This window comes from Drosophila miranda (genome assembly GCF_003369915.1).
Source record: "Drosophila miranda strain MSH22 chromosome Y unlocalized genomic scaffold, D.miranda_PacBio2.1 Contig_Y2_pilon, whole genome shotgun sequence".
NCBI classification, from domain to species: domain Eukaryota; kingdom Metazoa; phylum Arthropoda; class Insecta; order Diptera; family Drosophilidae; genus Drosophila; species Drosophila miranda.
This window is the reverse complement of record NW_022881614.1, coordinates 1051163-1070032: the sequence shown is the minus strand read 5'-3', so window position 1 is coordinate 1070032 and position 18870 is coordinate 1051163. Positions and strand designations below refer to the sequence as shown.

Genomic DNA, 18870 nt, shown 5'->3' with positions numbered 1-18870 from the left:
CCGATCGCCGGCCGCTCTCACACGCTCTCGATCATGCCTCTCTCTATACCTCTCAATTTTCTCAGTTCTTTGCCACTTTGCCGCTACTGGGGCCGCCGTTGGGGCCGTACTGGAAGTACCCAAAAGGGTTTCTTTCGAACTTTTTCGAGCTCTGGCGATCCCATTGTTTTCTGGGAGGCTTACTCCCACTTTTCTGATTCTTTGCCCTAACAGAATAGATCCTGTTGGACCATAGGCCGGGACGCTGCTTGCTTACAGACATTACTACAAGGAGTTGACGCTCCCGATGCTCGTCTGGCACTATCTTCATGATGATGTTGAGATTACAAATTAAGCGCCTGGCCGCGACATCCAACCTTGAACCTTAAAATTGCCTCTTCTTCAGTTCAGCCAGAGAGAAGCTGGTCGAGAAGTCGCCGCCTAGCCACAGCCACACCAAAGCAAAGCTATTTCTGTAAACCCAACCATCTTGAATACTTTTCCCTTGGGAGTGTGAGGTGTGGGGTACATGGTTAATCTGATCTTTGATGAAATACAAATGCTTATCTAATCGCTTATAATCGTAGCTAATTTTAAATGCTTTACTTTTTTAGAAGTGAGTGGCGCAGTCGTTTATGGGAGCGCAACCTTGATTAAATTATGAGAATTTCAATAGATGTTTTACACCTGGTCAATACAGAGTATGCTAGTTTCGGTGCTGGGTTTAGATGGCTCCCAATGGTTGGTTCTTCAGTGCCGCGCCATCTTGAGGCAGCTGCTTTGGCTCAGACCTTAGCTGTGCCTTTAAGTTTGGCATTGGGCTGAGGAAACAGGTAATGTTGTGGACCCTGGAGGGAGGCTGGGCCCGGACGCACATTCATCGAACACACATACACACACAAGCAGACACGGTACGCACACACACACTTATTTTATTGTTTGCCAAGCCTCCTCATGCAGCTTCCTTCTTCCCCTCTTTCTCAAACTTCTTTTGCAGCCCCTTGGCATGCACCTGTAGCCCGGACATCTCAGAATCGTGCTCATTCTGGCTCTGCTGCAGGACCTGCAGGTTAAACCACAGAAGAACATATTCAGGGCACATCTCGAGCGGGATCTACAAATTTGTCCGGCCTGCTTTGCCGGACAGCGCTGGCAATGCGAGGAAATTTTTGAGGCCATTGCAGAGCCCTCGGATTGGAGCAAGCTTCTAAAAGGAATCGCTCTGCTCATCGATCGTCGGGAGATATATTTCCTGCAATTGAATGAGGGTCATCAGGCAGCACAGTTGGTGGCCAAAAGAGATGCCATTGGCGGGCACTCTTACCGCAATATAGGCATCTTGCGAGAAGCATTTCTTGAGATGGAGGAGCGTCCCGGTGGATTCCAGTTTTGTCGTAGCGGATTCAGGCCTCCCCGTTTTGTTAGTTACTTGGAGCAGCGCGGTCATGAGTCTGCCACCATATGGTACTACATGATGCACAGCATTACACCATTGCTGATGCAGGAACTTTTTTTGCGTGGCTTTCCAGTTTCTTTGGAGCTACGCTGCCTGTGGCCTTACCCATTTCCAAGCCTATGCCGGACGCACCCTGGTACACTACGCCACTGCTGCCGAGAATCTGCGCCTGGAAATGGCCCGACAACTGCTCCAGCTGTCTCTGAAGCTCACCTTTGGCTTTGCGGTCTTTCGCATCTTTCTAACCGATTTTACGGCAGACAATCTGGCCTTTGACGAGGCCAGCCAGAGTGTGATCCTCATCGACCTGGACTCTGTTGTCCTAGTGGATGCGGCGGTCTCCTTGGGCGACGCCCAGAAGTACGAGCCCTTGCCTGGCGATGGATTCACTTTCGATGTGAAGTCCTTTTGCGGTGGCCAGCAGCTGGACGCGACTGTTAGGCTTGTCTCCTGCTGAAAGACTTCCTGCTGCGGGATCTGGCCAACGGAAGGCTGGAGATGCTGCTGGAACAATGTGTGCGTACCGACGCGACATGTGATATGCGCTTCCAGCAAGCAAACGACTTGGTTAAGCTGCTTGGCGAGCTGCTGGGCAGCTAGGACTTTTGACGAAGGACAAGATGAAGTCGGGCTAAGGTAACATATTGAGGATACTTTAATTTAAGTAGGTAACCATGTTTAATCATACAACTCATCCACTACACTCAATATATGGTCTAAATGAACTTCGCCCGAACTTCTTTGAAGGAGTTTGGTGTGGCAGCAGCATTGGCTGTTACCTATAACTTAGGTTTAGGTCAGGAGGGGAGGACATAGACATAGACATAGCTATCGTGTCTGCTGTGGTATGGCTGGCCGGGCCCCGGTCCGAGCTTAAATAATATCACGGGGAAAACTCAGAAAGTGTATGGAATTGGACACGTGGTGTGTGATGTCTGTGAGGGTCTCCTTGTGGACGCCACCGAACAGGATCAGCTCGCCATTGCCGGCAATGAGGCTAGACAGGATGAGGCGGTCGGGGGCTCCCCGGAGAACTCCAAAGTTCTTGTATTCCACCCAGTCTAGGGCGGGTTCGCTGCTGCTGAGTATGCCTGAGATGTCGCAAACGAAGAGGGATTGTACATTGCAGCGCAGTCGCTTGGGTGAGGGGCACGCAACGGCTGCGGCTCCACCTGGGCGGCTGCGGGTGCACTTCGCCGCGAGTTGCGTATGGCGTTCATCTTCTCCTCCATGCGTCGGATGCGTTCATTGTGGTCTCGCGAAGCGCTGCGTGACCGTGTCGGCACGTTGAAGGCGGCCATACGGAAAGGATCCTGTGCGGAAATTGTGCATTAAGTTTCGTATGTTCCAAATAGTGTCGTATTTGTGCACTTACCTCGTACATTTCATCAAATCGTTTGGGTAATCGAGGCTCATTGTCCCGGCATCGGAGGGCCAGATTGCGCTGAAGACGCTGGGCTGCATCCACATCCCCATCGGCTGCGGCCAGTGAGGGGGGTCGCACTGGCGGTGAGGCTGGGGAAGGAGCTGCGGCGACGGCAGCCGGAGCTGGAGGAGCATGCAAATCACTCAAACGTCCGGAACGTGGCTGATAACTATTGTTGTTGTTGTTGTTTACATTGTTGTTGTGCATGAACTGCTGCGCCTGATGCATATGTTGGTTGAGAATGGCCCGTCGATTGGCCAAATACTGTTCTTGCGGAGCCAGAGCCCAGCCCGCTCCTCCTGCTCCAATGCGATTTACTCGATTTTGACCCAAGCCGCCTCCCAAGCCTCCAGCCAGCCGGCGCTCCGGCATTAGGATTCGTTGGCCCCGCTGCGGCATGTTTTGGTGAGGATTGGGGGCGGCGGGCCACGTCCACCGACCACAGGAACTCGACTCTGCTTCATCATTTGAAAGTCTTGGGGCATGTTGGGCGACGGTCCCACCACTACGAGGTAGTTGTTGACCTTGCAGCCAGGATTGCACCACATGTGGACGGCCCCGAATCGCTTGTTGCGCACGGTCAGCGTTTTCCACGACCACACATCTCTAGTCATGTCCAGCAGCCAGGCATCCGTGTAGACCCGATTGGCTCCGCCACAGCCGCCCACGACAAGGAGGTGATTCTTGTCCAACTCGATCTGGATTTGTCCATACCTCGCACTGGGCCGCGTATTGCCCACGAACAGCGGCTGCCACCAGCGCTGCTCGGGCAGGTCCAGCACCCAAGTGTCGTTGGAGTTGATGTTTACATCGTCCATGATCTGATAGCCACCGAACACAACCATGCGGTCGCCATGCACCGTGGCCGAGTGGCCAGCCATGGGCGGCGGACAGGGCATAGTGTTCCTCAAAAGCCAGCGATTCTTTCCTAGATCGTAGTAGTGCAACTCATCGAACAGGCACCACGGCTGATACGGCGGATGCAGCGAGGGATAACGCCAGCCGCCAAAGAGCACGAGTTGATCCTTCCAGGCCACCATGGAGGCGCTGCCCTTGGGCGAGGGATAGGTGCCCGTTGCTACAGGCCTTGCCCAGCGCATGTGAGTCAGATCAAAGCGCCAAAGATCGTTGAAGGTGGTGTCTGAAGTGGATCCGCCGCCGAAAACATACATGGAGTTGCGCCGGCGCACAGCCGAGTGGGCAAATCGTCCAGCGATAAAGGCTACGGATGAGCTACTCGCGGCGGCGGCCGTTTGTGGCGAGAAAACCTCCCAACGCAGTCGAAAGTCGGTCAGGCCTTTCTCGAGGTTGAGCGTCGAGCGGAGCACGAGATCTGGGGATCAATAGGGGGAAGAATAGGTGAGGCTAGAGAAGCTCTTTATCAATCGCAGGCACACTGCGTGTGGCTACATACTCACCCTTTACAATGCCATGCCAGCGCTTGCACACGATGCTGCAGTGCTCCAGATCCCCATAGGGTGGTAGGTAGGTGAAGATGAACTCGAGAATCTCGTCAGGCAGCACATTCAGACTGGCGTAGCACAGTGGCGATGACGAGGGAAGGGAGCTCATGTCACAGTTGTGATTCTCGCTGTCGACCTTGTGATTGCACGTGTCCATCGTGGGTCCTGTCCTGTCCTTGATGTCCTTCTTCGTACTGTGTCCTTCACCTTCAGCTGCTGCGCAACTAAAACAGCAAATGGGGATTGGGGGAGTATGTGGAGTCCACATTAGCTACATAATGGATGGAAAAAGAGGGTATGGACAAGAGGCAAATCGGCCCAGAAAAGCAACGCATGCAAGGTAAAATCCACCCTTTTTGCCCAATATACCTTGAAGATAAAAAGCTGATTGTCCTCACACGCCAGGTGAGGTTCGTACGAACCTTGCAATTTTCCTTGGCTCTTTGGGCCTGTTGTCCATACCCTTTTCTGTAGCCCATTCAAAAAAACGACTTGCTTTTTCGTCGCAGGATCGGGCACGCCATTTTGTTTGTATTTTATTCTGTAAATATCTTATTACATTCACGATTTACGCACCTGAATTTTCATTCTAGGATTGTTGATATCAGTGTGACCGACCGTCAGAAATATACCGAAACATACTGTCTCATTTAAAAAAAAATACCGTAAATATACTGACGAATTCAAGATTTATTTTACATATTCCTTTCGTCAGCGAGCGGACCGGTCGTGTTTTTTCTTAACAGTCTGAAAAGTGACTTTTTCCAAGCAACAAAGGCTTAATTAAAAGTGATTGTAAAAATTGGATCATTGTTTATTTCATACAAATCTTCATCAATATATAAATTATTCCTCTTTTCATTTCCCAAAGGAGAGGTACATAAGTCTTTGGCAATCTGGTTAAACCAACAAGTATGGCGGACGCCGGTCACTCGGTGTCTGCCAAATTAAAACCCCCTGATCAGGTGGCAAAAAGCAGCAAAATTCAAACCCAAAAACAATAGCAAAAAACTTCAGTGCTTTGTGTTCAAGTGTGAAAGAGGACATATTCGACAGCTTGACTAACGAAAAGTACCCAGCAAAAAAGATGCGCAAGGAACAAAAAAGCGACAACACCAATACAGCCATAAATAACAAAATGCTGATAGACGCTGACAGTAACAAAATGGTGGAGGCTTCTGACGGTGTGACCGTTCACAATTCTCACACAAATGCCATAAATGGTTTTACTAGAAATACTGAAATGACTAAAGCACTGAATAAAAATACTAATCCGATTATAAACCCATCAAATGTAGGTATCGAAAGAGAAACAGTGTTGTATAGTGAGTGCCACATCGGTGATGCGGCTGTACTAGTATCGACTAAGAACAGTACCATCTTCGAAAACAAAAACACCAAAAATGGATTATTCTTTTTTGAAAAAATAAGACACCTTAAAATCAAAGGAATTAAAGAAATCGTAGCTCTAGCGCCTACACTATACAAGATTTATTTTAAGGTTTTCAGCGAAGCAAATGATTTAGTTTTAAATGAGGAGTTAAAGAAAAATGAATTTAGTGGTATTTATACCAAAAGACTATGTGGAATCCTATGGAGTAATTAAAGGGGTGTCCCTCGGTTTTTCTGAGAATGAAATTATGGATAATATTACTTCTAACATAAAAATTAAGTCAATTGAAAGATTAGCAAGAAGGCAGAAAATTACAACCGATGACAACAACGAAACATTCAAGCTCATACCATTAGAAACAGTCAAAATTGGTTTTGAGGGTTCAGACATCCCAGAAAAGGTATCTCTTTTTGGGATATGTGGGATGAAAGTAAGCATATATGTTCCCAGAGTAAGGCAATGTTATAATTGTGGCAGACTTGGTCACACTTCGACCAGATGCAAATCAGCTAGGAGGTGCTATAAATGCGGAGTCGAGGAGTGCAATGGGTCGTGCACTGGTCTCAAGTGTATCCTTTGCAATGGGAAAAATCACTCAGCTAGGGACAGACTGATGTGCCCAGTATGGCAAAAGGAGATGGACATTAACAAAATAATGACAATCAAAAAAATCGCGCGTAAGGAAGTGCTTAGCACTTACTCAATCCATCAAAATTTTTCGCTGTTAGATAATTATGAAAAAAACTATCCAAAACTAGACATAAATGAGGAAAATGTTCAAAACAAAAACGTTAAAGCAAATGAAGTTTTAAAAAAACACAGTTATGCGAGCAGGTTAGTGCAGAGACCTTTGGTTCCTGCACAAAAACCCCACTATCACTTAGAATCATATACCAGCGATTCTAGTAATCACGTACCATTTTTTGAAAGCAAAGAACTAAAAGAAAACAAATTTACCATTCAACAGATGGTTGACATGTTGTCTCGTTTAGTCGACTCAAATGATGTGTCACATCCATCAAAAAAAGTGACCAGTACAAATGATTACAATATGGAACATAATGCAGACAGAAAAATGAACGAACAGAGAGAAACGAACCTTTTTCAAACATCTAAATAAATATGAAATTTTTACAACATAACATTCAATCTATTAAAGCCAATAAAAACGACCTAGTATTCTACTTAAACAATGGAAACTTCGACTTTGCCATTCTGGCTGAAGTTTTCTCTCACGATCTCCGTTTTAGGAAACTAGCCAACTTCAATATGTTAGAAAAACATAGAGAGGACGGTTATGGAGGAGTGGCGATTGCCTACAAAAAAGACTTAAGAGTTAAAAGACTGATATATGAGACAGAGCAAGATATAATTATAGCAAGAACCATCCACAACAAAGATAAATTTTTTATCACCTCAGTATATTTTGAACCTTTGTTGTCTCTTGCATCCTTCAAGCAAGCGATTAACAATCTCCTTGAATATTTAGATGCATTCGGAAAAGTCATAATTGCAGGAGATTTTAACGCAAGACATACCTTTTCTGGAGACAGAACCAACAGTGGAAAGGGAACTTTTCTCATGCAAGCTATGTCAAATGCTGGCTACACAAAGGGTATTCATTTAGAGAATTGGAAATGCGAAAAGTTTTACCTAGGAGGCAGCCACCATCACCCAATAACCTTTGAAACAGCAGGATATCAACACAAACTCAAAACTTTCCTTGCCAAAAACAGGCTACTGAAAAAGCTAAGCCAGTTTGAGGCCGACAAAGATATGGATAATTTAGCGAAGAACATCCAACAGGAAATAAAAGCAGCTACTTATGAAATCAAAAACAAATGTCCAAAATTATGGTGGGACGAGAATTTAGCCAAATTATTCAGGGAGTTTGCAGAGTCGCAGAAGAAGGCAGCTTCAGAACCCTCCTTTCAAAATTATTGTTCTGCTGTTAACCTCAAGGTTAAATGGAAAAAATCTGTTAAAATTGCCAAAAGAACTAGCTATGCCAGGAAGTTAACAGAGTTAAATGTAAAATCGAACTCAAGAGAAGCCTGGAGTTTCCTCAGAAATCTAAAAAACTGTCAAGAGGACACCCCAGAAATTTTCGACCCTGACAAAGCTGGGCCATACCTGGAATTCCTTAACGAACAAATAACCTCAGAAACAAAGGATGTAGACGAAGAAATGTACTCAACCAAGAACAATGAAAATCCTTTCTTTTCCTTGAAAGAGTTAGAGGCTGTGTTAGTCAGAAACAGAAAAACGGCAGGAGGAATAGATCACATCACATACGAGATGCTAAGTGCTCTTAACACTAGTATAAAGACAGAACTTGTACATTTTTACAACCGTCGAGTGGCTATGTGCGATTTCCCAGTCGAATGGAGATCTATCAGAATTGTACCAATACCGAAAAAAGACAGTAAATGGCATGGTGAAAGCCAGGCTGGAAAAGCATATACAAGAAAACAAGATTATACCCTACAGATCTTATGCATACCAAAAAAACAAGTCTGCAGCGATGTTCATAAATGATGTCATCAATGTGGTAGCGGCAAAGAAAAAGAACAAGGAACACGTTACTCTTGTGGTTGTTGACCTCAACAATGCCTACAATTGTGTCAACCTGAAATTCTTAAAAAGACTAATGGAAAATGAGTGTTTTCCTAAAACATACATTGACTGGATCAGCAGTTTTATGTCTATGAGACTACTGAAAATAGGGGAAGCTGTTCAGGTAGTTCAGGGAGGAATCCCACAGGGCTCTTGTCTGTCGCCCCTCCTTTTTAATGTATACACAAAAAGACTACATCAGATCTGTGATAGAAATACTCATATGATGCAATTTGCAGATGACTTCGTTATAATCTCTCACAACAGAGAGTTTACTGTAGCGGTTGAAAACCTTAATAAAAAACTAAATGACTTTAACCTTCTATGTGGTGATCTCGGCTTTAGCTTCAATCCAAGCAAATCTGCAGCAATGAATGTAGGAAAAAGACAGGTCAGAGCGGTAAATTTTTCTGTTAGAAATGTGCCTATACCAAATCGAAAAGATATCCGTTCCTTAGGCAGACTGATTAGTGCAAACATGTCAAATGTCAGTCATGTAAAAATGGTTAAAGAACAAACAAAAAAATGCAACAGACTCCTCCAGCTTGCGACTACTATCAAATCAGGTCTAAAACCTAAAACAAGTACCAACATCTTCAAAGCTTTTATTAGAACAAAACAAGAATATGCTATCACAAGTTTTTCAGACATGGGATCTGGAGCAAGTAAAGATATAGAAATAGCGCAAGCTAAATCACTCAGAAGGTGTGTTGGGGTGCAACCTGACACAAGCAAACACGAAATTTTTGTCCTCGCTGGTGTAATGCCACCTGTTTTCAGGGCGAAATGGCTTACAGCTAAAGAACTGCTTAAAATTAAAAGGTTCAATCCAACAATGTTTGACGAGCTAATACGCTCAAAAGCGGATACGAGTTACACACGTACTTTAAGAGAATTTAATTCCATCTTTGTAAACACTCAAGAATGTGATAGTGTTAACACATGTAACAAAATCCATGTATTAGATACATTTTTAACTAAGGGTAAAGAAGAATACTCGAATGAAGAAATAAAAACTATATTTTATGAGATTCTGAACAAGTACAGAAAGGACGACTGGAACATTCTATCAACAGATGCCTCAGTTACAGAAAGTACATGTGGCATAGGAATAGTAGAATGGCCTAGTGGAAATATCCACAAGTACAAAATAGAAAACAGATTATCCTCAGTAGGTGCCGAACTCGTAGGCCTTAAAAAGGCCTGCGAACTATGTCTTAAATATAATTACAAAAAGGCTTTGATTTTAAGCGATGGATTAGGAGCTATTAATTTAATTAAAATTAAGAATACAGACTCGTACCTAGTGAATGATATTAACAACATAATTAACCAATCAGACATTCAGAAACTTGACATTCTATGGGTCCCTGGTCACAAGGGTGTGGCCATCAACGAAAAGACTGACATAGCAGCAAAGGCTGCTACAAGTGAGGGGTTTACAATAAATATAAAATACAGCTACAAGGAGGCTCAAAGAGAAATTAGGAACTTTCTAGTATACAAATGGAATGAGGACTACAGGACGAAGTGTAGGACGAAGGGATCCAGCCTCATAGACATATTTCCAGACATACCCAGCAAACACTGGCATTTTTCTCTTAAATGGAATGCTCAAAGCATCAAGACCATTAACAGACTTATGACGGGACACACATACGACAAAGTCTTCCTACACAGAATCAAAGCAATTGACTCAAATATCTGCGAAACGTGCAATGTAACTGAATATGCCGAACACCTGATCTTCGATTGCTAAAGATTTGCCGGGCTCAGAAGGAAATTCAAAATCTTTAAATATTATAACAATTTACATCAATTATTAATAAAAAAAGAGCCGCTACATCTCAGAGAGCTGGCAATCTTCATCAAAACTGCTGACTTAAACTTTTGACCCCTTTTTTCTTCATCATGTTATAAAGTAATTTCAGCTTATTTTCTAAAACAGTTAAGTAATTTTCCTCTTTTTTTTGAATATACCGACCTGTCAAACTCGCCAAACTACATCACCAGTATCTGATCAATGTGGCTACAGTGCTACGATCAAAATTCCGATCATCCTTGAGATGATTTAAAAACAAAAAAAAAAAAAAAAATCGCACGTGCCGTTTTGTTTACTTTTTACTTACGGACAACATGAGTGCAACAAATGACAGAAAGGTGGTCATAAATAAGCGCCAAAAGGGTTTGTCGCGAGAGGCTTTGGGAGAACTCAGCCAAACGGAGCTAATTGATAAAATAGTCCAACTGGAGGAGTACAACTTTCAGCTGAGAAATCTTCTGCACAAGAAACTAACGGAGCATGATAGAAGTAATGCGGAATATGTAGAATTGTTGGGTAAAGAGACGGCGGCCACCGCTACAGCTCCCAAGGAGACAGCGACACATTCCGGCAAGGTTCAGAAGCAACGTAAGTTCGATTGGAGTATGTAAGTGGCCCCCCATTGAAGAATTCAATGCAAGATTGCACTAAAACTACACCTTTCAGTGCGCATAAGCGTCATGTTTTGCTGAAACTGACCTACTTTGGATGGGACTACCAGGGTTTCGCCTGCCAGGAGGATTCCAACGATACCATTGGTGGGTGGTCTATTTCTGTTTGTGACCAATTAACATTATTTCGTCCTGTTTGAGAACAGAGTCGCATTTCTTTCGCGCCCTGACGCGCACTTGTCTCATCGAATCCCGTGCCACATCCAACTATCATCGCTGTGGACGCACGGACAAGGAAGTAAGCGCCTTCTGCCAGGTGATTTCTATAGATTTGCGCAGCAAACATACGCCTGACACTCAGCTGGAGCCTGCTTCCCTGTCATCCGAAATCGACTACTGTGGCATTCTTAACCGGGTGCTGCCCAAGAACATTAAATGTGTGGCGTGGATGCCGCTGCGCAGCACTGTATACAGTGCTCGCTTTGATTGCACCTCGCGTAGCTATCGCTACTACTTCCCCAAGGGTGACCTGGACATTGAAGCTATGCGGGAAGCCTGTAAGCTGCTGGTTGCACATTCTGACTTTAGGAACTTTTGCAAAATGGATGTGCACAATGGAGTCACGAAATTTATAAGGAATCTACAGGCAGCTCGTGTGGATCCCTGCGTGGAAATGTTAAACAATTCAGGTAAATATATGAGGCTCTGCTATTTAATTTTTAAGGATTTCATTGATTTCGTCAATCAATAGGCTATGATATGTATTATCTGGAGATCCAAGCAAATGCCTTCCTCTGGCATCAGATAAGATGCATCATGGCCGTGCTGCTGCTCGTGGGACAGCGAAGGGAGCTGCCTCGCATTGTCAGCGACCTTCTCGACGTGGAAACTAATCCGTGCAAACCTCAGTACACACCCGCTCTTGGTTTGCCGTTGAATCTGTTCCATTGTAATTTTCGAGACACGACGACGAGGAAATTGAAGCTTCCAGCTGATGGTGCTGAGGATGACGAGGCCATGGACACTTCATGATTTCGGCTGAGAAATCTTCTGCACAAGAAACTAACGGAGCATGATAGAAGTAATGCGGAATATGTAGAATTGTTGGGTAAAGAGACGGCGGCCACCGCTACAGCTCCCAAGGAGACAGCGACACATTCCGGCAAGGTTCAGAAGCAACGTAAGTTTGATTGGAGTATGTAAGTGGCCCCCCATTGAAGAATTCAATGCAAGATTGCACTAAAACTACACCTTTCAGTGCGCATAAGCGTCATGTTTTGCTGAAACTGACCTACTTTGGATGGGACTACCAGGGTTTCGCCTGCCAGGAGGATTCCAACGATACCATTGGTGGGTGGTCTATTTCTGTTTGTGACCAATGAACATTATTTCGTCCTGTTTGAGAACAGAGTCGCATTTCTTTCGCGCCCTGACGCGCACTTGTCTCATCGAATCCCGTGCCACATCCAACTATCATCACTGTGGACGCACGGACAAGGAAGTAAGCGCCTTCTGCCAGGTGATTTCTATAGATTTGCGCAGCAAACATACGCCTGACACTCAGCTGGAGCCTGCTTCCCTGTCATCCGAAATCGACTACTGTGGCATTCTTAACCGGGTGCTGCCCAAGAACATTCAATGTGTGGCGTGGATGCCGCTGCGCAGCCCTGTATACAGTGCTCGCTTTGATTGCACCTCGCGTAGATATCGCTACTACTTCCCCAAGGGTGACCTGGACATTGAAGCTATGCGGGAAGCCTGTAAGCTGCTGGTTGCACATTCTGACTTTAGGAACTTTTGCAAAATGGATGTGCACAATGGAGTCACGAAATTTATAAGGAATCTACAGGCAGCTCGTGTGGATCCCTGCGTGGAAATGTTAAACAATTCATGTAAATATATGAGGCTCTGCTATTTAATTTTTAAGGATTTCATTGATTTCGTCAATCAATAGGCTATGATATGTATTATCTGGAGATCCAAGCAAATGCCTTCCTCTGGCATCAGATAAGATGCATCATGGCCGTGCTGCTGCTCGTGGGACAGCGAAGGGAGCTGCCTCGCATTGTCAGCGACCTTCTCGACGTGGAAACTAATCCGTGCAAACCTCAGTACACACCCGCTCTTGGTTTGCCGTTGAATCTGTTCCATTGTAATTTTCGAGACACGACGACGAGGAAATTGAAGCTTCCAGCTGATGGTGCTGAGGATGACGAGGCCATGGACACTTCCGCAATGGAGGTGGAAAGCTCCGAAAGTCCTGCGGAGGAAAAAGATCTTACAAGCTGGATTTACAACGAAGAGAACTTGGAGAAGCTTATCGAGAACATCCAATGCGAGTGGACGGAGTTCAGTGTGAACAGCACTATGATACGAAATGTTATCCAACAACTGGAGCTCCTCTTGGGAAAAAACTACCACACAAAAGAACGTGTGACAGCGCAGGTCATCCTGTTACAGGACTCTGTCAAACCGCGTCAATATCAGCCTCTCCTAGAGCGAAAACGCTGTGGTGAGTGTTTTCCGGAAATTGCACAGTGTGTATTTTCGCAACAAGCTAATTGAATCTTTTTGCAGAGAGCCTGGAGAATCGCATAGAGCACTTTGTGAAAAAGCAAAGACTGATAGTCAAGGATGAAAGCTGAATCATTATACCTAAGTCACAAAGAATTACAATATATGTGCACCAAATTTGTTTTTTTAAATTAGGAAATTACGAAAGATGATTTATATCGAAATTTGAAGTGCCCAGTTTCGTTAATAGTGCAATTTTTCGCCGATCTGGCCCTATTTGCCCGCGATATAGCGCCCGACGTTTTTTCTATGCTAGAAATTAAAATGCTCGTTTTTCTCTGCACGCAACTTCTCGGCTATACAGCGGCAATTACTGCAGCTCCAATAATAGTCCACTAGACTTCTAAAGTAAATATATTTATATTCATGAACTTGTACAACGTTACAAGGTAGGTAATAATTTTATATTGTAACTCCGTACAATTTCTTACATACTATATTTATGGGATTCTAGTACCTATAAGAGTCATCTATATGATTAGTTCTTTGTACGATAACAAAAAAAAAAAGTTAGTTGCTGAAATTTACATTTAACTTGCTTAAACAAAGCAGGTTATCCAGATTCAGGTATTCCAGGTATGGGATTCCAAAGACAAAAACGGTCAATTAGCTATTAACTAGTGGTTCTACTATGAGCAGGATGCAAGCCCTACGTGCCCATAGATTTCGCTTTCTGCAGTCTGAAAAGAAAGACATTTATTTAGTTAGAACTCTTTCATAGATTGTAGATTCCTACTTACTTTCTTCTCAAGATCTTCAGGCCAATGGTGCCCTTTCGTACATTCTTGAATAGCCCTATGGTTTCGGCGTGACTCATGCCCTGCACAGAGTTGCCATTGATCTCCACGATCTCATCGCCTGTAGGAGGGACATATTCAGATATTGAAATTTCAATTTGATGGGATCTTCCACACTTACCCGCTTGCAAGGTGCCATCATCTGCAGCCTGTCCCGATGGAAACACTGTCTTCACAAAGATGCCCATATTCCCCTTGGGCGAGTCGCGTCCTCCCACAATGCTGAAGCCCAGGGACTTCAGCCCCGGACCCTTGAAGAATGTAATGGTCTTCGGAGTACAGCGTCCACTGCCTGGAAAATGGAATGGATCTTTGATCAATAAAAGTTCTCCACTTTGTATGGAGACCAATTGACGACATTAGGGTTATTTGGGGTTAATGATTCTCACCCTCGCTCATGGAGGCTCGGATGACCTCGACCATTTCCTCGTCGCGAATGGTTAGCTTGGCCACCGGCAGCGATGGGCGATGATGCATTAGTGCGGCGGCAGGAGGTGCCAGAGATGATCCGGTATTGACTACTACTGTTCCCAATCCTGCCGCTGATGCCGAGGCTGGTGGAGATGAGGCAGTAACATATGGATTAGGCGAGGATAGTGAGACGCTCTTTGGCGAGTGCTTGATGTATAGTGATTGGTGGTGTTGTTGTTGTGGATGTTGCTGCGGCTGCTGCTGCGTCTGGTTATTAGTGAGATCAGTTGTTTCAGTTGTTTGGGGGCTAGAGGGTGCTCCCACTCCCTCGGTTAGATTGTTAGGTGGCGTTTGCATGAACAGGCTCAGCCGTGAGGAGCTGAGCCGCGAATGAGCGAACCGCAACGAGCGGTAGTGCGAGTTGGCCAAGTTAATGGAGTTGCGGGCGTAGTGGGTGCGCTGGCCAAACTGCTGCTGGGGGCCACCGGGCGACCCGGGTAGCGGCAGGGCGGCGCCCTCCGAGCACCGCTTGCGGGCCAGCAGCGTCCACTTCTCGTCGTCCGCCAGCGATGAGGCCACGCACACGCTCGCCGCTCGATTCGCGTAGACGGGCGTGTATGACACGTTCTCGTCGGGATTATCGCTCGACTGGTGGTGGTGGTTAGGTGAGGAGGAGCAGCTGCTGCTGCTGCTGTTAAAGAGCGGTGTCGGTGTTAGAACCAGGTCGATGCAGTTGTCCACGAAGATGCTCAGCAGGCGCTGTACCTCGGCAAAGGACTGGAGGCCCCGCAAATGTTTTCCGTTCACATTCACAATCTCATCGCCCAGCCGAAGCCGACCGTCCCTAGGGATTGCAGATTATAAATTAGAGAATGCTTCTTTCGGAATCCGATGAATCCGATCCAGCCATGCCGTAGGGCTCTAGTTCCACGATGAGATAGCGATACTGCTGCTCGTTGCTGTTGGTCATCACCGTCTTGGGCGAGAGGACGATGCCGGTGTAGTCCTCCTGGCACTTGCGCTCTAGCTTCAGCTGCCGGAATCGGCGGCGTATCGTCTCCGTCTCGTAGTCGTAGTTGTAGCCGCCCAGGGACACGGGCGCACTGCAGATGCTGCTGTTCCGGATACCCGATCCTGCGGTCATTCCCATTCCGACGCCCTCCGAGGAGCTGAGCGAGATTAGAGAGTTGCGCTTAAGGGTGCCCGAGGCAATAGATTCCGTATCTCCGCCGGAGAGGCTCAGATTATTGCCCGGCCGGACCCCTCCAATGCCGCCCACCCCGCCGTCGCTGTCGTAGCCGGACTCGTTAGAACTCAGACAACTACTTAATCTTTGGTAAAGTGGTTCCCAGTCCTTGGACGTGATACTGTCGTTTCGTGACACATCCGTTGCACATCTGCTCATTTGCTGCTCGGGGGAGCTGCGGTGGGGCAGCGGCGACAGACTGAGGATGGTGACTATCTGATGGTGCTGAGGATGACGAGGCCATGGACACTTGTAGCATACAACGTACAGGTTCTAGGAGCTGATATTAGCTAAACGGGAGTAGGAAGTACGCGCTGGCTTCGGCTTTTGTCTCTGGTCGGCGGGGTGTGGGCATGGAGGATATTTTACTACCCATTTAGAGCTCTGGCAAATGGTCGAGATAAGAATTTATATAAAAAATTAAACCGCGTACGAGTAGGGAAAGGATACTAGGAAACGGGATACCGGGGGTCAAAGGGACAGATCAGCATGGATACGTAAACGAAGAAGATCACCGGTCAGATCTTTGTCGGCTGCGGTATCGCCCATTGGCGAGAACGCCCACCCTACCATGATCCTTCAGGGCCACCTATTAACAATCAGGATCCCTCCAACAAAGACTGCGGTGGGTCACATCTCCGTCAGACGAGGTTGCATGGTTCCGATATAAGATATTTAGCCTTGGTTCATTTCCAAACTAACTTTATTTAAGCAATCCATAGTTATTCATTTAAATCCCTAATTTAAATTTAGTCCCTAATATAAGCCTGCTATTCGATATTGTCTTACATTTATAGGGTATTACTATACAGCATATACTGTTGAAAAAATATCATAGGGGCGAGGTAGGGTATAATGATCTTAAATCTATAAAAATGATTAGTAGTAGGTATATATAAATGCACGAGCTAGGTTATGTATTCATCATAGGAACAAGAAAACTTCAAACTTCATTACGTAAACTTGGTCAGTGCCAAAACCAGACAAAAATAGGGTATATGGAAAACCGCTTAAAGGCATGAGTAATATGTGTATAAGACCGTGATCATGGTTGAAGACCAACGAATAGTCACCGCACATTTATTCTTTTCCGATGGCTTACTTGGTTCAGGATAATCACTTACGATACGATTAATAGCTTTGACTCCCACGCAGAAAGATCTTTCGTTGTGTGTTGGATGAGATGATTTGATGGGTGGAGGAGTATGATGATGTGTGTGATTGTGATGAGTATCTGCATAGATGATGAGATGAATGCGTGGCAACCAAAATCAAAAAACTGTAAAAATAATCGGTATTAATACACTACTCATTTGTTCAAGTTCGATTTAGCCCATGGATAGGAATTCCCTTTTTGTTTATACCGGATTTAATTGGCCGTTGCAAATTTTTTCCGTATCAAAAGAACGTAGTTAAACAGAAAGCGGATAAAAAAACAGGGTTTCGCATATCGGGTCTAATGTCGAAAGAAAGATAGAAAATATAACTAAATCCGAGGCGGGGTCGATGCTTCCCGGCTGGAGACCGAGTTCCTACTCGAGGTCTGAAGGTGGCACACGATTGTACCGGGCGCCGGTAAATTCTGCTGCTTCCGATGCCAAGGGTCAATGACCGCGGTCCATCTGCGGCGTGAGGTTAGGTACACCCGCACACTTGATGGCTCGTGGGGCGACTGGTGTATTTGAAGAGTCAGTCAGATCATCCCCATGGGTCGAACGGGTCCCGGCGACGCTTGCAGAGCCCACCGATCGGGTTTACTGGAGGAGCAAGTCCATGCCCTCGGCTACCGCCTCATCCGAATGTCAAACGGTGGGGTTTAACCGGTGGTACGGGCACGTGTCCAATAGAGGTCTCCGGGAATAACCAATCCGTAACTTCTAGACCAGCGTTTCAATACGTAGATACTAGTGGTGCTAATCCTACGCGGAAAGAACAGAACATTTTTCAACGGGTCGCTGTAGGTGGGTGGATAATTACCTCAACAGAATTGCACCACTGTTTCGAAATATTTTAGTACACTGTGGGCGCTCGTTTTCCCAAATGGTCGAACGGCTGCCCCAGCCTTGGCAATATATAACTGGCGCGTCCACTAAATTAAATGATCACTTTGAGCCGCACTTGGCACTTGCACTAGGCTTTGACTTTGGCTTGACCTTGGTTTATAGAGCTGGGTCAGCTCTACAAGACTTCTTTTTCCACTGCCGGTCACTCTGACGGTCACGAGGAGAAAAAGAAAGAGGCTGGGGCGACTAAGTACAGCAACCCACGTTTTTTCCACACTTTCTATGGTCTTCTTCTGTTATACAGAATCCAGACACAGCAATATTTAATAAAATATAGTGCATGGCAGAAAAATTGCATATCGAAGCGTTGCCGCTTGGTCGCAAAACAGCTGTTGATAAGCTTTATCAAAGCTCAAAAGATCTTCAACTCGAATTTTTTTACGGCCTAGTTTTAGGCTGTAATTTTGGGAGTTAGCCGTGGGTAATTAAAATACAAGAAGGCACGACAAGCGTCGAATATTACACACTTCCGCAATGGATGTGGAAAGCTCCGAAAGTCCTGCGGAGGAAAAAGATCTTACAAGTTGGATTTACAACGAAGAGAACTTGGAGAAGCTTATCGAGAACATCCAATGCGAGTGGACGGAGTTCAGTGTGAAGAGCACTATGATACGAAATGTTATCCAACAACTGGAGCTCCTCTTGGGAAAAAACTACCACACAAAAGAACGTGTGACAGCGCAGGTCATCCTGTTACAGGACTCTGTCAAACCGCGTCAATATCAGCCTCTCCTAGAGCGAAAACGCTGTGGTGAGTGTTTTCCGGAAATTGCACAGTGTGTATTTTCGCAACAAGCTAATTGAATCTTTTTGCAGAGAGCCTGGAGAATCGCATAGAGCACTTTGTGAAAAAGCAAAGACTGATAGTCAAGGATGAAAGCTGAATCATTATACCTAAGTCACAAAGAATTACAATATATGTGCACCAAATTTGTTTTTTTAAATTAGGAAATTACGAAAGATGATTTATATCGAAATTTGAAGTGCCCAGTTTCGTTAATAGTGCAATTTTT

General features: G+C 45.4%; 3 protein-coding genes, 1 long non-coding RNA gene and 2 pseudogenes across 5 annotated transcripts; 3 read left to right on the top strand and 3 right to left on the bottom strand.

The window, feature by feature from the left end:
* Window positions 1–985: 985 nt before the first annotated feature.
* On the top strand, window positions 986–2330 carry LOC117192543 (annotated as a pseudogene).
* Window positions 2068–4879, bottom strand: LOC117192541 (annotated as a pseudogene).
* Window positions 4880–10403: 5524 nt separating this feature from the next.
* Window positions 10404–13711, top strand: LOC117192321 (tRNA pseudouridine(38/39) synthase-like). 2 transcript variants are annotated; one of them, XM_033396971.1, is made up of 6 exons: window positions 10404–10608; window positions 11812–11965; window positions 12025–12116; window positions 12176–12658; window positions 12721–13278; window positions 13344–13711. In XM_033396971.1, the coding sequence occupies exons 1-6, from the start codon at window positions 10470–10472 to the stop codon at window positions 13409–13411; spliced, it is 1494 nt and encodes a 497-aa protein (XP_033252862.1). In that variant the 5' UTR covers window positions 10404–10469; the 3' UTR covers window positions 13412–13711. The 2 variants fall into 2 exon arrangements, 1 of the variants encoding a protein (XP_033252862.1); XR_004474283.1 differs by lacking the exons at window positions 12176–12658; window positions 12721–13278; window positions 13344–13711 and adding exons at window positions 10822–10913; window positions 10973–11455 and having other exon boundaries at window positions 10406–10762; window positions 11518–11946.
* Window positions 13712–13831: 120 nt separating this feature from the next.
* On the bottom strand, window positions 13832–15953 carry LOC117192862 (ligand of Numb protein X 2-like). The gene is made up of 5 exons (XM_033397616.1): window positions 15496–15953; window positions 14527–15392; window positions 14259–14429; window positions 14081–14198; window positions 13832–14020 (listed from the first exon to the last, which is right to left on the bottom strand). The coding sequence occupies exons 1-5, from the start codon at window positions 15951–15953 to the stop codon at window positions 13990–13992; spliced, it is 1644 nt and encodes a 547-aa protein (XP_033253507.1). The 3' UTR covers window positions 13832–13989.
* A 526-nt stretch (window positions 15954–16479) lies between these two features.
* On the bottom strand, window positions 16480–18163 carry LOC117192324. The gene is made up of 2 exons (XR_004474284.1): window positions 17772–18163; window positions 16480–17713 (listed from the first exon to the last, which is right to left on the bottom strand). It is a non-coding gene; the product is annotated as an uncharacterized LOC117192324 (long non-coding RNA).
* A 151-nt stretch (window positions 18164–18314) lies between these two features.
* LOC117192323 (tRNA pseudouridine(38/39) synthase-like) lies at window positions 18315–18840 on the top strand. Its single transcript, XM_033396973.1, has 2 exons — window positions 18315–18608; window positions 18674–18840. The coding sequence occupies exons 1-2, from the start codon at window positions 18332–18334 to the stop codon at window positions 18739–18741; spliced, it is 345 nt and encodes a 114-aa protein (XP_033252864.1). The 5' UTR covers window positions 18315–18331; the 3' UTR covers window positions 18742–18840.
* Window positions 18841–18870: the final 30 nt, after the last annotated feature.